This window comes from Pieris napi, chromosome 23 (assembly GCF_905475465.1).
Source record: "Pieris napi chromosome 23, ilPieNapi1.2, whole genome shotgun sequence".
Taxonomy (NCBI): Eukaryota; Metazoa; Arthropoda; class Insecta; order Lepidoptera; family Pieridae; genus Pieris; species Pieris napi.
In genome coordinates this window covers 9,034,076-9,051,423 of record NC_062256.1, presented here as the reverse complement: position 1 = coordinate 9,051,423, position 17,348 = coordinate 9,034,076, and the positions used below count along the sequence as shown (strand labels likewise).

Sequence of the window (17,348 nt, the reverse complement as noted above, 5' to 3'; positions counted from 1 at the left end):
TATTTTTTTCTATGGCCCATAATTCTCTTTTATGCTCTCTTTCTTCCTCTTCAAATGCCCATTGCTTTCTCTTATTTAGAAGCTCTTCCTTTCAATTGACTTTCATTTCCTTCGACAGACAACAATATCATGTCTTTGACTTTTTCCTCGATAGGGGGTAAGAGGAGTAGCAGCACTAGGGCCACCTCCTGTACGATATGTTTCAGCATGTATCAAGGCAGACTTTTTTCTTGTAGCTGTCTTTAAGCTGTAGCACTACGAAAGTTTACCCCACTTGTGCTATTAAACAGCGCCTCCAGCGTCTTCCAGCACCGCTCTTTCTCCTGCCAGGTGACTGAGTCACTCTTTTTATTTTCTAATATATTTTTATGGTCAGCAACAAGCGAAGTTAGAAGGTCAACTTCTTCCCGGCTGAAATTGACGCTTCTTTCACGTTTTTGCGTAGACATTTTTTTAAGTTAAAGAACCAACCTCGAATCACAAAAACAACATACACAAACTACTCAGAGAAAATTTATATTTGTAATAATATGTACTAAAATACTCAATAACCTAACAAACAAAAATATACCATATGACAATGACAGCCCGTTTCATTACAAGTAATATTAAATGACCAACAAAAAGGTTAAGGTTCTATGTTTTTCTATAGAATTTTGTAACTTTATTTGTTCGTAACAAAAAAACAAACAAAACGTTGCATAGCTATTTGCTACTTTATCCATACATTGTGAAACAGACCCTACTTACCCTACTTTTCGTCTTACTTATTTTATTTCGTTCCAAAAACAGCAAACTTTTGGTATGCTTGAACACAACATATTGCATTGAACGAAACGCGGTCGAGAGGCAAGGATCACGCAAAAGATTGCTGTCAATCTTTTGTCAAATAAACAATCGGATAGCAGAAATGTTTATTGGCATGCAGATTGGAGATCGGTCTTTAGATATGAATCAGTCCAAGATTGGTTATAATCATAGATTGATGATACATTATTAATTTTGGCCGTAAGTGGAAGAGCGAGAGGTGTGAATGTTTAGACTAAGAAACTTGTTTATATTCTTTAGATAATCGTACCTAAGAAACGAGAATTTCTCTCCATCTAAATGGGTCAATACCATTTAGATAACGAAGTAAATCTTTAAGGTACACATCCAGATCTCTGCATTATTAGAAGGTACTAGATGTCAAAGTCAAAAAAGTATTAGGTTCACAACAGCCAAAAACATTTAATATTTTTTCTTATGCTACAACATACAGTTAAGGTTAATTATGTCACAAGAACCATTTACAGGACTAAGTAATCAAATTAAATTTCTTAATAGAATTCATACATACTTAACTTGATTAATTAAAAAATGATTTTAATTAATACACAATATAGATTTTTTTATAATTTATTAACTTATACTACTCCTAAGACATTTGAACATTAAACTTAAACATCATTTTCAAAATCAGCTGGGTTCTTCCTGGAAAGTCTGTGGTGTTCCCTCTCTGCCCAATCATAAACTAAGTATCCAATAATGAAAGCTGAAAAAGAATTATAGCCATTTTAATGAAAGTAAAGAATTGTTTACCTATGAATATGAATAATGCATAAACAAGGCATCCAAATTAAGACTATGATATTAAGGACTTTTTCCATATATACTATCCATTACAAATGTGTATCATAGATATTATGTAAAATCTTAATCACATGAAGTCATTATACAATACAATTAAGGTAGTTATAATTAATTGCTATATTGATATTATAGGTGCAAAATTGACTATTACTAGTAGGATATTATCATGACATAATATTTATTGAATACAGAACCATTTATTATTTATGTAGGTGGTATATTTTAACATGGTGGTATGTTTATTAATACAATTGTTATGACTTAATTTAAAGTAATTGCAAGAATATGAATTCTTTGTAAAAAACATTTAAAAGACAAGACTGGAAATCTTTAAATTATCTTAAATTTTCACTCTGTCTGATTTTGAAATAAAATGAACAAGTACAGACTTTAAATAAACATTTAAAGATCAATTTACTTACGGGGCGCTACTCTAAAAACATTTGAACGAAATCTGCGGAAGAGATTGGGCAGGCCATTTGATATTGCTCCAGCATAAGCTCTTTGCTCGTATGGAGATAGCTTATAAGTTATCAACCCTCGTATTTTGGCAAGTTCTCCAAAATGTTTACCCATTTTCACGAGCTCGAAAGGATAAGATAGATTTTTCACAAAAGTTCACGATGTTATGTAATTTTAATTCAGAATGGATTGACTGGTTGAGACTTGTCACTTGAGGTTTCGAGTTTCGACTTTTGTATGAACTATGAACTATGAAGTGCGATTGATCTACCAACTGACAATTTGTGCTATAGTCAATTGTCATTATTATTAATTTTACTTAAACTTGGCACATCCGAGACGTGTCATAATGTCAATAACGAAGAACGAATTAGAATTTCATTCAATTTAGATGGGACTACAACTAAAGCTTTTAAAGCCATGTGATCTGTGTTTTAGATTTATATTTGACGAATTTCTTGATCTGTGGTTCAGTAATCAATTTGTTGCAGTAGTGAGCGTACTTCTGGTCGTTTTAATTTTACGCTTTGGTTTTGCGTTAAAAACATTTTTATACCGTTTTTGTTCCCATGTATTATTTTATTTGCCTTATGTGCGTGTAAATTTTGTCGAAATTGATTTTATTTTTGTTCTAAATATACGAAAACCATGACAACTCAGTTTCGACGTGATGGTCATAAATTTATTCCAATAGAAATAGAAGAAAATAATATATATCCTGGAGTTCTTAAGATACTACATGAAATCAGGCCGGAGTGGCCCCAAGATAAAATAAATTTTAAGGTACAAATATAATAATATAACCGTCCTATCTATTGATAGCATTGTTAATATCATATATTATTTGCAGCTTTTTACCGATGGAATTACTAATAAATTAGTAGCCTGTGAAATACGTGATAAAACAGACAAGAGTGACAACATAGTATTAGTTCGCATTTATGGAAATAAAACCGATTTATTAATTGATAGAACTGCTGAAGTAAGGTACAGTATTTAAATACATATTAATCCTTTTTTTGTATGTGCACTCATCATAAATATTACTCTTATATCGTTTTTAAATCATCTTTTGTTTCATCATTTGCAGAAACATTACTAGACTTCATTCACTTAACTTAGCACCAGAGATTTATGGAGTATTTAAAAATGGGCTTGCTTATGAATATTATCCTGGGATGACCTTGACTGTTGATAGTGTGACTGATGTCAAAATTGCTGCTTTAGTAGCTAAACAGATGGCTAAAATGCATAAAGTTGAATTAAATACAGATGTAAGTATTAAATATCCTTATCACAAAGGTGATTTTATTTAATTTCTCTGGATTTCACTCTTAATATAGTTCTAATGAATATGTACATAGCTAATTGGTAAATTAGTTTAAAATTCATATAACACAAAATATTGTTGATTGTTCCTATGGCAGACATGAAATTAGTCATGATGTTTAATTCATTTATACCTGTGACTAGGATTATATTTTAACTTTATCCTTTTTTTTATTTTTTGAAGATAACAAAATAATTTGTCTCTATAATGTATGTTTAGACATCAAAAAACTATAAATAATTCACAAATATTACAATACTTTTTATAGATAATGTCTGTAGCAAACAATAGTTTGTCATGTTTTATTAAGCATAATGATTTGTATCCTGGATGTAACTCTAAGAGATTTGTTGTGAATTGTGATCACATTCAAGATTATAATTTAGTTTTTTTTGTAATACCTATGTAGTTTCTAGAACCACTTCAGTAATTAAAATTATTCCACAACTACTTTAATCACAGTATGGTTTTGCCTAACGCGACTGACTACGCATTTAATTTCTTTAACGCATTTACGCGGGAATTTCTTACATTTGACGTTTCGATTGCTTTTGATAAAAAAATGATTGATAAATCCTACAACATATATCAAATACCTACGTAACTGTCAATTTGACGTGGCACTTGGCAGTCAATATGATAATTTCGCGCTTTTGTTCGCTTAAATGAAAACATTATTCATAATTGATCATTATTGTTTGTGTCCTGTGTAATTTAATTAAATAAATACCCAAATACTCCAAGAGACCACCAAAAAAATATGAAAATAAGGGAATAAATGTCTCAATAAACATTATGAAACAAAGATTTATTGAGTTTAAAATTATCTCGAGTGTCAAAGGTTATCAATGTTGTTAGAAATTGAAGAAACATATTTATCAAAAAATTAAATTTTATAGCCTATATGCCCAATACTATACGCATTGTGGTAAATGAATTTTGGCTACGCATAAATGGAATTTATCTAAAAGTGAGGCAAGATACATTTTGTGATATAAATACGATATCAAATAATCCCTAGACGGCTTGCCGCAAATGATGCTTCTAAACGAATTGCTAAATTCATTACACGTTTGGGATATGTAAACTAAATGGATTTCTTGTGAATTGTATGTAATTAGATGGAGTAGTGTTGGCCTATTAGATAGGCGCGGGTCAGGTCGTGTGTTCGTATCACGGCTGTGCACCAATTAATTTTTCCTTCAGCGCCCAATTAATACCTGCTAGGCCCATGCACTGAAAACTTTTGTGACATAATTTAAATTAAGAATTTTAAATTAAGAAATTAAGAATACATAAATAAATCTAAGATATTAAAAGGAAGTGCTAATTTAATTTTTAATTAAAGCTATTCGTCAATATATCTATTTATATATGTCTCAGCTTGTGATACGCACTGCTCATCCGAATCGGATGAACACTTGTGTAATGTCAACAGTTCTCAGCTGTTGGTCGCGCACCATCTCATCAAAGCGTACAAAGGTCAAAGGTCACACATTAGTCCCACGTTGCAGGTGTTGTTAATTTGCCTACTGTCGCAACAAAAAAACAAAAGAAAAACCAAAAAAAATCAGATTATTAAAAAATTTAGCTTTGGATTTCAATAGGCTGCGATGACTACTCTTTCTGGGCGTCCCATAGGTTTATTTGCCTCCATATTTTTATTTTTATTTGCAGATTAAAAAAGAACCAATGATATGGGATAAAATCGAACAGTTTCTATGTTTAGTGCCAGAACCATTTACGGATCCAACAAAACAAACAAGGTAAGTGGGGTAAGGTTAAGGAGGTTTTATAACATAATCGAGACATGGGCAACCGAATATAGTAAACGTTTTAAAGAACAACAACATATTATGCAATAAAAATCCTTTTGCCATAGGAAGGTCAAGGGACGAATTAAAACGCGTTTATTTATAATTTTGCATTGACTTTTGATGCTTAAAATACTTTATAACGATAATTTAAAACTTACCAAGAGTTAAAAAAACAACCACGAGGGGGAGGGGGGACTCGAGTCAATAAGGGTTTGTTAAAATTTGTGATTTATTTAATTAACAAGTAAATTAATACAATTATTCACAAATGTTTATTTCGAAAAGTAGTCCGTATCTTTTGTGAGTAAGGAAGCGTTAGAACGTAGTATTACGTCACGCAATTTTTGGAGATTATTGACCCATGTAACTTTTTTCTTTTGTTTTTCTGTACCCAATAGTAAAACGTTTCGTGACCATCCAGTGACTCTTTATAGCTAAAAGTTACCATTATGTGGTGTAAAGTACTGGAAAGTCGAAAATAATATTAACAATAACGCGTAATTCAATCCTCGCCCCGCGTCGTAACGTTGTAGAAAAGGACAACCCCCCCCCCCCAAATTCGTTACGTAATACTTGAACGCTCCCTTAACACCTTCAGTATGTCGTGATGTCAAACATTAACATTTGAAAGAAGATTGACATGCGAACTTACACATCGTATTTATGACAATTGACAGGTCTGTGCATGATAAACACTTCAAATTACAGAGGGTAGGGAAGCTTCAAATTGTCGCATGTTGGCGAGACTATTCCTTCAATTTCGTGAGGGGACTAATTAACATTGATTTATTTAATTAATCCAGTCATTAAAATGAACGGGTGTCAAATTATCGAGAGTCCACTGTACATAAATAAAAGCAATTATCGAATTAACATTTATTATCGTTATACGAATAAATAAATCACGATCAAGTAATAGTTTAATTTCGTGTACCAAAACGTGCAAACTGTATCAATATTTGTAAATTAATTTTCTATTTAAAACATTAACTCTCAAACTAATATTTATTTATTAACACTTCGTTGGAAGTATAGAGAAATATAGTACTATTAAAATTATTAAATAAAAAGGAGGGCAACTGGCGGCCTTATCGTTATCGAGCAGTCTCTTCCAGGCGCACCGTGTGAAAAAAAACGTGTGTGTACTTATGTACACGCGTTAGAAGTTATACTTCTTTGGCGTAACAAGATCAAAATATTGAAAGTTTTATTATAACGCATTATCTAGTTGAATAAAGTTTATTTAAATATCACAAAAAACATATTTCGACATAATTAGAGAAATGGCCTTTTTTATTTTAGCATGCAACTTACACATAATTGAAAAAAAAGCTAAAATGTTGACTATAGGTAACTGTAGGGTGTCGGTTTATTGTGACGGTGTGCGCGCGCGTCGTAAAAAATTTCTCTCGTCATTTGGCCCTAACCCGCCAAAAGAAGTATAACAAAAAATTAAATTAGTTGAGCGCCAGAAGTGTAAAACTATATAAGACATGTTATTTAGACAAAACTAATGGAACAATACAAAGTTGTTAAAACATATTATGTAAAAAGTGAAAGGGATAATAATACAAAAAGAAACATGAATCACGATAATAATTGTATTATTGATTCTTATGTCAAACGTATTTTAATTTCCATATACAGATAGTTCGCGTTTAATCGGCTCAAAGGTTAAAACCCAGAAACGGAACACTATCTAAACAACTATGACTGTATGTCGAAAGCTATGTTTTCTGAATATCACCCTAAATTTTACATTTTCGGTTCCAACAAACTTAGAGACAACAACAAGCGAAATTGGAGAATTATAACTAAAAAACTTTAGAGGTGTCAAGGGACACCCGGATGGAACGAAATTCTTTTCGAATTATTTATATGTTTATTGGTATCATAACAGTATGATAGATTTTCTCGACACCAATCTTACGACGAAAAAAAAAGCCAACATCACGAGGTGTTCTCAGGCGGTCACCCATCCATGTACTGACCTAGCCCGACGTTGCTTAACTTCGGTGATCAGACGAGAACCAATAGCAAATAGCAAAAAAGTGTCGTGACAACTTTTCGTAAGAATTTTTTCCGTCTAGCCCCCTTTCACAACGCGCGTTAAGGAACTTCGTTCCAATAAATTCAAAACTCTCGTTAAACGTAAATTAACCAATAAAGCTTTTTATAATTTGACGATTTTTTCAATGATTTGCTCCATTTCAAACAATTTGTATGACAAAACTTGGCGATTTAAAAGAGTGGCGGAGAGTTTCTTGCCCGCTCTACGCCTTTGTCTTGCGAATATTGTAAATGTAAATTTAGAATCAATTTAACATATTTTCTGTTGACATAAGTGTTGGTTGGTTATATGAATAAAGTATTTTGTTTGAGTTTAATAGCGAAAATATTTTCATATAATTTTCTTTAACACTGTCGGCTTTTCCAACTGTAGCAAACTTATCTCATGTAAATTAGGTGATATTAAACCGCTTTCGATAAGAACGATAAGTATTTTTCATACATAATATTTTTATTGACTGTTTATGTTACATTTGTTTGAATAATTTTCAAAAATATTTCTGTAAAAATTTAGCGAAATTGCTGTGTTTAACTAAATTTATCTATCTGCGTAATTCATTACTTAAATTAATTGTTTGTACGGTGAAGGAAAACTTCATTAGAAAACTGGTATTAACCGGTGCCTAACAATGTTTGGATGTTTCCTAATCAAAACCTAGAGTTAAATTGTTTAAACAATATTAACTAATGGGCAACTAATGCCCTAAGAGGTTTAACCGTGACTGAACCACAACACACACAGGAGCAGTGTTGGCCTAGTGGCTTCAGCGTGCGACTCTCATCCCTGAGATGGTAGGTTCGATACCCGGCTGTGCACCAATAGACTTTCTTTCTATGTGCGCATTTAACATTTGCTCGAACGGTGAAGGAAAACTTCGTTAGGAAACCAACATGTCTTAGACCCAAAAAGTCGACGGCGTGTGTCAGGCACGCAAGGCTGATCACCTACTTGCCTATTAGATTTAAAAATGATCAGAAATCCGAGGCCCAGACCTAAAGAGGTTGTAGCGCCATTGATTTTTTAATGATTAATAAAATTAAATATAATAAAAATATAGATTGAACAGGGTATGATGACTCCCGAATGACTAAAATGTCATAGTTCGTTATTTCTGGACTCTTAACTTTAGACCTAAAGATTATAGGTCGATAACCTACTTGCCCATAAAAAAGATCAAGTAACTGATTCAACTGTTTTTTTTAATAACGTGTAATATTAAAAAGATAATTTCAATATTTTTAGATTGTTTTATCGTAAATTTACTCGTGACTTTTAACAGTTAACACTAATCCATGATATAATGTTACTATGCCAAAAATACCACATATACAGTGTTTATTCTAATGTAATCAAATCTTCTGTACCAAGCTAATCAAAATTGAGTGCTAAAATTAGGTACTCTTACTATGTAATACTCTACATCTTAATATATAAAATAATGTTGGGTTTGTTGATATACTTATAACTTAAGAACGGCTATTCATAGATTTTTATTTGCTGTATTAATAATATTGGAAAATTGACGTAAATAAAATGAATGATAAAAATTCCATTACAAATATTCATGGGTAAACTCTGACTTCAAAATATTAAGGATCGTATTCAAATAAAAGTTACGAATCGACAAGATATACCCAGAATATTTGGAAAATCGCGTATTTTAGTTATGAAAATTGACATACAATTATGGTTGTCAAATGCATTCAGAAATTTATTTCTGAAATAAGGAAAATATACAAAAATATTAGTTTTTGTGTTACTTTGTTAATAAATGAGTAAAGTTATTTTATCTGAATTCAAGTTCAGCTAATCTGTAACACGACCTTCATTGACTACGGTACCACGCGTTAGCAAGTTAAATCATAAATTACAGAAGTTTATTAATACCTCCTCACAAGAAATCAATAATTACGAGAAATTTGCGATTACAGTAAAAAATAGTTACACACAGAGGTGTAAAAATCAAAAGTTACGTATATAAGAAATATATATTTAAACATTCGTACACGGTCACCATAGAAAGGTTGAATAGGTGATTTGATAAGAGATATATAACATAGATAATAGATATACTTAATAGAAAACAATTATACCTTCATTTGTTTAAGTGTTTTTATCTAATGACACAAATACTAGAACTGGCAACAATGTCATCTCACCACTGCGGAGTATTGACTGATAAGACACGATAATATAATAAATAGTTTCTTCACGTTTTCAAATTAACATTATACATATAATAATAATAAAAGCGTTTAGATATGCGTGTCCTTTTTTGGCTAAGGCCTCCTCCAAATCTCGCTATCTCTGTCTGAATTGTGCCACTCTTTGCCATGTACCACCTGCTGTTTCCTTAATCTGGTCTATCCACCTTCCTAATTGCCTTCCTTCATTTCGTTTATTGTACCTTGGGCATCAGTTTAGTACTTTATTGTTCCAGTTTTCTGTTCCTCTTGCCATGTGCCCCACCCATTTTCACTTAAGTTTGTTTATTTTCATTGTGACATCGTAAAATACATATACGATAAATTTCATATAATTTATTTATTAGTTCTAAAACACGGATAATTAAAAAAATACAATAAAATATCATGTAGAAATTTAGGGTTGCGACGCTAACATAAAACTTACTTGGCTTATTACTTAATTTATATAAGTGTAGTCGATGTATTGGACATTATAGAAAACAAGAATATTATATTAAAACTAGCTTATCCGGCAAACGTTTGTTTTGCCATGTATATCATTTATAATAAAAAATAGGGGTTGATTGTAGAGGGGTGAAAATTAGGGGTTGTATGTATTTTTAATGCTGTATCATATTTTTTTTTTTTTATTTATCTAAAAAATAAAAACAAATTTTAGGGGTGGACTACCCTTAACATGTAGGAGGATGAAAAATAGATTTTGTCCGATTCTCAGAGATACCCAATATGCACACAAAATTTCATGAGAATCGGTCAAGCCGTTTCGGAAGAGTTTAACTACAAACACCGCGACACGAGAATTTTATATATTAGATTTATGAGTGTGGGAAAAGACTAATGGGCTCATTTTGGCTTCAAGTGTGCGATGATTGCTTTTGGTTTGCGTTTCTTATTATTATTTAATAAAATGTATATATGCAACTTAACTTTTTAGGTTACATAACTCCCGCCAATACTTAAAAATATATATTTGAAAGTGGCTAATTGCTTTTATATTTTTCGTCGTTATCCCCAAATAACTAAATAATAACAAAAACATCTAAATAACATTTATTTTGTAATATGGCTTAAAGACATAGCTAAACTTATTTTGATATAATGAATGCTTGCAAAAAAAAATTCTGTTAATCATTTTATTTAAAAACTTGTTCACGTAATTTTTTTTTTCATATAAAGGTTTTTGTGTCAGCTTATATTAATAAATACATAATTTGCACTTTAAACACGACGTTATTTGCATCGTTAGAAGAAATCGCCTTATGACACAGTATTTACAAAATTGCATTTTGATAAAACTAATCAACATTATTTATTTTGTGTGGCAATTTTAACACCACATGTACTCTACTGGCAAACGATTATTTTTGAAAATTCACCCGTGAATCGAATCTGCTGAAATGCGTATATTTACAACCTGCGATATGTAATCAGTAGATATGGGATCAATTAAACAAAAAAAACGACGGGTTGCACTCCGGGAGTGCCGGCAGAAGTGAAAACTTGAATATTAACGATGTGCATTTTTGATATTTTGGAATGGTTAGGGAATAATTTTGCACGAATTGCTTTAATTATCAGTATAAAGTACTATCATTTATGTGGTAGAATACAATATTTATTGATTGCGCTATCGTACACAAACATGACAATTTATATTACATTAAATACGCCGCGCCAGCTGTCTACTCTCCATCCGTCTTACGAATTTTCGATCAGGTCACGTGTCCTGACGCGAGTTTAACATTTTTTACCCATTCCAAAAAAGTGTAGGTACAACGCCGCTAAAGAAGTTTTCACTTCAAAAAATAGACACAGCCTTGAATGAAAACCTATTTTCAGAAGTTTTAACACAGTGGAGATGTCAAATATAAATAATATGTAAAAAAAAACATCTCCAAATTCCGGATATTTGGAGTACATACAGCCGACTAGACATTTTTTCTCATAAATAGGACAAAATACAATTTTACCGACACCAGTGTTGTCAAAAGAACATCTGATAATTTAGTTATTGTTATCTGCAGAGCCGGATTTAGAAGAAAAGGGGCGACAAAGGAGTGGCCCCAAATTATTTTCCAAATAAAATGAAAAACAGTTTTTCAATCAATAATTTATTGTGAAAGCAAGTAGATTCTTCTAGTATTAATAAACATATAAAAATATATCTATATGGACTTTCTTTCTATGTGCGCATTTAACATTTGCTCGAACGGTGAAGGATAACATCGTGAGGAAACCGACATGTCTTATACCCAAAAAGTCGACGGCGTGTGTCAGGCACTGAAGGCTGATCATCGACTTGCCTATTCGATTTAAAAATGATCATGAAACATATTCAAAAATCTGAGGCCAATACCTAAAGAGGTTGTAGCGCCACTGATTTTTTTAAATCTGTGAACCCCATACGACATTAACTCAAATAATGTCTACGTTTGACGTGTATTCTAGTTGTATGCTATTAGAGAGAACATTCCAAGCTGGTGTTAAAATTTCACACACAAAAATGTTTTCATCTCAAAATTCATAAACCATAACACTTTATCCGTGTTGTAGATTTGCGAATAGATTCGGAACAATAACGAGACTGCGGATAGAGTTTGAAAGGCTAAAATCGCACTTAATAAAGACAGAGAGCCCGATAGTGTTTGCTCACAATGATTTGCTTCTAGGAAACGTGATCTACAATGAATGTAATGGGACTGTATCATTTATAGACTATGAATATGCGGCCTATAATTATCAAGCTTTTGATATAGCAAATCATTTCAACGAGTTTGTTGGTACGTATATTTGTTGTGTGTCTTTTGTCTATACTTTATGACAGTACAGTGATGCCAACTCTTACCGAATGTTTCCCGAGCAAGCTCAAATATCAATTACAAACCCTTCAAGTAGGATAAATACAATTTAGATCTTGGAGTTTATGTTTGGTTTAGTTGGTTGGGTTCTAAGTTTAATATAAATTAACAATTGAAAATCGACTAAAATAAACGAACCTCCTAAAAAACCCCCAAGACGTATTAATTTCCCCTAAATTTGGGGAGAAGACCCCCAAGTTGGCATCACTGTCTGTTTGTATTTATGTGACGAACAACTAAAAGTAATGGTATCACTGAAGCATATGAAAGTAACATATGACTAGTAATATAACATGTATTCCAAGTTCCTTAAATTAATTTGATTAACCTCTCTTATAATTGAATACCTCAAGAAGCGCCTGAATGAGGCCTTTTAATGTTGCTGAATGTATAATGAACGTTTTTAAATCATTGAAATTTAGGAACTTCAAATTGTACCCTTTTGATACAATCTGCAATATTTTTAAGCTTAATAAGGGTCAACGAACTGTAACATGGCATTGTTAATTGAAGAAGCGTTCGTTGCCATGGCAACCATTTGTCCATAGAAAACTTATAAAACACCGCACTCTCAAGTTTTATACCATAGATTTAAAAAATTATCTATTTGCAGGATTGTCTTTGGACGACATAGACAATAATAGATACCCGAATAGAGAGTTTCAAATGTTTTGGATCGAGACGTATTTAAACGAATATTTAGATACAAGTGATGAAGATGTAATCAAATCAAAAGCCGAAGAAATATATATAGACGTTCAAAAGCTATCGCTGGCGTCGCATTTTATGTGGGGCATATGGTCGCTTGTCCAATTTGAGCATTCCAGTATAGATTTCGATTTTGGCAGGTAAGCGCTAATAAAATATATTTCTACATTTCGTCTTCTTCATTAGAGTGACATTGTAAACTTTTTATGAGTATTTGAACTACACATCTTACACTGGTCATTTAAAAAAAACAACGTCAAAAAATTTGTAGGAATTTGGACTAAATACGCCAACCTTGCTTGCTCTACATGGTCGGATAGTTGGTATAATAAAAAAGACATCACAGGGTGCACAAGATTAATTTCCTTTTGAACAGCAATCATTTTAAACCTGTGCCATAGATTTTTTAAATTAATTTTCTGGGGTTTACCAATACCTGCTTTATCACTCAATTTTGGCTTGGCGTTGATTTATGAAATACTTGTGTATTATCTTCTCCACTCTCGCAGAATAAAGTCAAAGTCAATCATTTATTCCAATAAGACCACCTAAGATGGCACTTTTGAACGTTAAATTAAATATAAAGATGATTCTAGTTGCCTCTTCTAAAAGATAGTTTCGCGTGGAGAAGAATGGGCAAGAAACTCCACACGTAAGTGTCTTTTAAAATAGGTTTACAATATTTTGTTTACATTTTTGTTAAATAATTATATGTGAAGACAATATAGAATAATATTCACACAATAAGTAGGTAATAAAGTCGTTTCTCGTCTGTATACAACAAAAGTCAAAATTATGGCGAGTTTTTATTTTATTGTCATAAGTCAATAGTGTCTTTTATCCAATGACAGTTACGCGCAGTGTTGCCAACTTGGGGGTTTTTATTCTTAATTTAGAGGAAATCAAGGTGATTAGTCGGAACTTTTTCAAGACAAACGCTCGTACAATTTGTATTAACCCTCGAACCTAACCAACAAATTTTTAACTAACAGAACGCTCTAAAAATAACGTATAAAAAGAAAAACCAACAAAAATATATGCCAAGAAAAGTAAGGAAAAACTAAAAAAGAAGTATAATCATTAATACATATTATTAGGTCATTAAATAATACATGTAAATGTGTAAAATATGTATTACTAAAACAGCTATTTTATACTTGAATGTATTTTTAATTGAAATTTGAAACTACCTCTAAAATTGTATAATAAAATGTATAGGTCGGTTATCGAAAGCTGGCGCGTTCACAGTACTCACACTAATGCAATTTCACTATACAGTATGTTAAAAAATATTACTTTTTTGCCAAGCTATATATTTTAGTCTACTCTGGTTTTAATAAGGTTGGGTGGGTTGTTAATAAATAAAAATGTGTCAAATACATATAAATATTATGTGCATACGAGGGTGGATCCAGAAGTTCTAAGCCCGACCAAGAACGTATAAGAGTAGTTTGTGTAAATAATTTTTAATTTTTCGACATAAGCTCCATCTAGCTCAACACACTTCACTTTTACTTCACTAACTATTCTTTCAATACTCCTCTTAGAAACCCCAGTCGCATCTGATGTCAAATTAAATATAAAATTTTTTCATTAAACTGTTTTTATTAAGATGCTTAAAATAATTAAAAACATTGTCCACCATTTCACGAGATTGCCCTGGTAATGTTTGAATAAAAAAATCAACATGTATAAAATAATAATAATATAAAACAGTAAAGATCAACATAAACAGTAGCAAAAGAAAATCAATAACTGTCTCTCTTATACTCATAAGCTTGACCGAGCGCGAGAGAGACGGACAGTCTTTTCGTGATGTATTTGTGATTGTATTTCAGTTTGACATCACGTCTCGCGCTTATTCACAGACACTACACAAGCACAAAGTGTAAATGTGTTGAAGCCGCCAGCTTTAGATAACATACCTATAAGGGGTTTTTGGTCAATATTTAGGTATATTTGAAGTGGTCCTATGGGAAATATTTTATAGAAGTTGGCATCACTATCTTATGATATGATATCATGTATCGCATCACTACGCGACATGATCTGTCTTTTAATTTCACAAGAATTTTGATAAAAATATTTCGAAAGACAAAGGTCTGATCTCATACTTGACCGTACTTTAGTAAAAAAAAATATTTGTGAAGGAAAATATAAATTCCATATTTGTTTACAGATATGCTGACATTCGTCTAAGCAGATACTTTGAAGTTAAAGACACAATGCGTTTGATCTAAATAAATGGCCCAGATACCACTGCAAGTACAAGATGAATTTTGATTGTAATGTGTATTGTAATTATGTTCATATTATTTAATAAAGGAAATTTATTGTTTTAAATATTGTTTTATTCAGAAATACAGGTAAAAATACAAAGCCCGCTTTCCGACATCTTTATATGTTTGCTGAGTGAGTTCACAGTAGCGATATTGTGTATATCATATGTTTTAATATTATATATTTAATATCGTATTGGCTTAGTACAGTAAGGATAGTAAAATAAATAATTATATTGTGTATTATACATAACTCAAAGCAATAAAGCCTCTACAATTGACAAAAATTCTCAATTTAAAGAAAAAATCTTCCTAATAGTGATTATGGTATTGCTAATAAGCTATAAAAACTTAATAAGATCAGTGTTGGCTTAAACCACTAAACCCTGGGGTCCATGCGTTTGAATCACGACTGTGCACTTATGGATTTTTGTATTTGCGCTATTAACACATGCTTCGACGGTGAACGTGAAGTGACGAAACCGAGATGTTTAAGACCCGAAAATTTACATGTGTCAGGCACAGAAGACCAATACTTGTGTTTAAAAATTATCAAAGGAATATATGTTATCTTCGTACAAGACCTATTTAGGGTTGTAGCGCTTATGATTATTAAATAAGTAGTAGTGAATTGTAGAAATGTTTTTGGAAATAAAAGGGTAAAATTAGGAATAAACGTTTATCTCATTTAGTTGTTCGGTTAAGTTGGTAGGTAAATGTGAATGCCACGGCATCGTAGAATTAACGTTTCTATTAATAATAACTATAATATAAGAAACTAGTAGACTCGGCCAAGCGTTGCTGTGGCTAAGATTTTTGTTATATTAAGTACATAGTAGTAAACTATTCAAGAGAAAAGGCATGGGAACACCAATCCACCATGCTTTTTTGGTGGTTATGCCATTAAATTGTAGCTTATGTGAAACGTTGGTAATTATTTTGGTAATGATTTTTGAAATCGGTCCAGTAGTTTCGGAGCCTATTCATTTCAAACAAACAAAAATCAAACCTTTCCTCTTTATAATATTAGTATATTTAACGAAACTGCACGAAGGTCAAATCAGTTTTAGAAAAACCATAAATTCTAGAAAAAGAAAACAAGCTTATAATCAAAATTATTTTTGACAATCCATTATTCTATCTATTTAATTTGTCGAAACATGGGTAAACATTTTGGAGAGTTAGCATTTGTTCGGGGTATTATATATTATTCGTTATCACCTCACGAACAAAAACCATTTGCTGGAGCATTTAAAGATGGGATACCTAACATGTTTGCAAGATTTAGACAAACCGGATGGACTTGGTTGCCTGGTAAGTTCTCTCTAAGTATAGATTCTCATGAGGCAGATGCGTAATTCACATATTTTGTGGTATTTTTTTTTTTAAAGTCTTCGATTTACATAGACTATCGATGTTTTTAGAATTTATTTTTATTGCTCAATTCAATCAGTAAGCCAAGATAACATTGAAGTTTGCACTTGCTTTTTCTAATTCATAATTAGCGTAGGTACTATATCTATATTCTAACTTGTGATAGTAAGGCCTATTATAATGGCGTAGAGCAGTGTTTCCTAACGTGGGCCCACACCCGCGGGGCCAATTTGATCACTAAGTGAGGCTATTCGAAAATTTATTAAAATTACTTGTAATTTAGACAGACATAACATAACATTTATTAAAATAACACTAATCAAAGAAAAAATAATGAGAGATATATTTTTTTTTCCTTTTTCCCATTCTGTTTGTTTCAAGTGTGTAATGCGTGTGTGCTGTGGTTGTAATTGGTCCAGGCTCAGCATTATGCTAAGGAGCAGAATGTTCCACAGCGCGGGTCATTCTGCCAGAGACCACAGCAGCTAGTTTGCGCCTCAGTCGCAAAAAAGAAAAAGAATGTAATAATACTAATAAGATAATATAAAAAAATAATAATAATAATATTAGTAAAAGTTAGCAGTGTAAGTAATAAAGTCTTGAGTAAAAA

General features: G+C 31.7%; 2 protein-coding genes across 2 annotated transcripts; one reads left to right on the top strand and one right to left on the bottom strand.

Annotated features, from left to right (window-relative positions):
* Positions 1-1,382: 1,382 nt before the first annotated feature.
* LOC125061487 (cytochrome b-c1 complex subunit 8) lies at positions 1,383-2,324 on the bottom strand. Its single transcript, XM_047666958.1, has 2 exons — positions 2,055-2,324; positions 1,383-1,534 (listed from the first exon to the last, which is right to left on the bottom strand). The coding sequence occupies exons 1-2, from the start codon at positions 2,206-2,208 to the stop codon at positions 1,440-1,442; spliced, it is 249 nt and encodes an 82-aa protein (XP_047522914.1). The 5' UTR covers positions 2,209-2,324; the 3' UTR covers positions 1,383-1,439.
* A 132-nt stretch (positions 2,325-2,456) lies between these two features.
* LOC125061486 (ethanolamine kinase) lies at positions 2,457-15,428 on the top strand. The gene is made up of 7 exons (XM_047666957.1): positions 2,457-2,877; positions 2,945-3,081; positions 3,185-3,368; positions 5,102-5,190; positions 12,073-12,299; positions 12,991-13,225; positions 15,265-15,428. The coding sequence occupies exons 1-7, from the start codon at positions 2,743-2,745 to the stop codon at positions 15,323-15,325; spliced, it is 1,068 nt and encodes a 355-aa protein (XP_047522913.1). The 5' UTR covers positions 2,457-2,742; the 3' UTR covers positions 15,326-15,428.
* Positions 15,429-17,348: the final 1,920 nt, after the last annotated feature.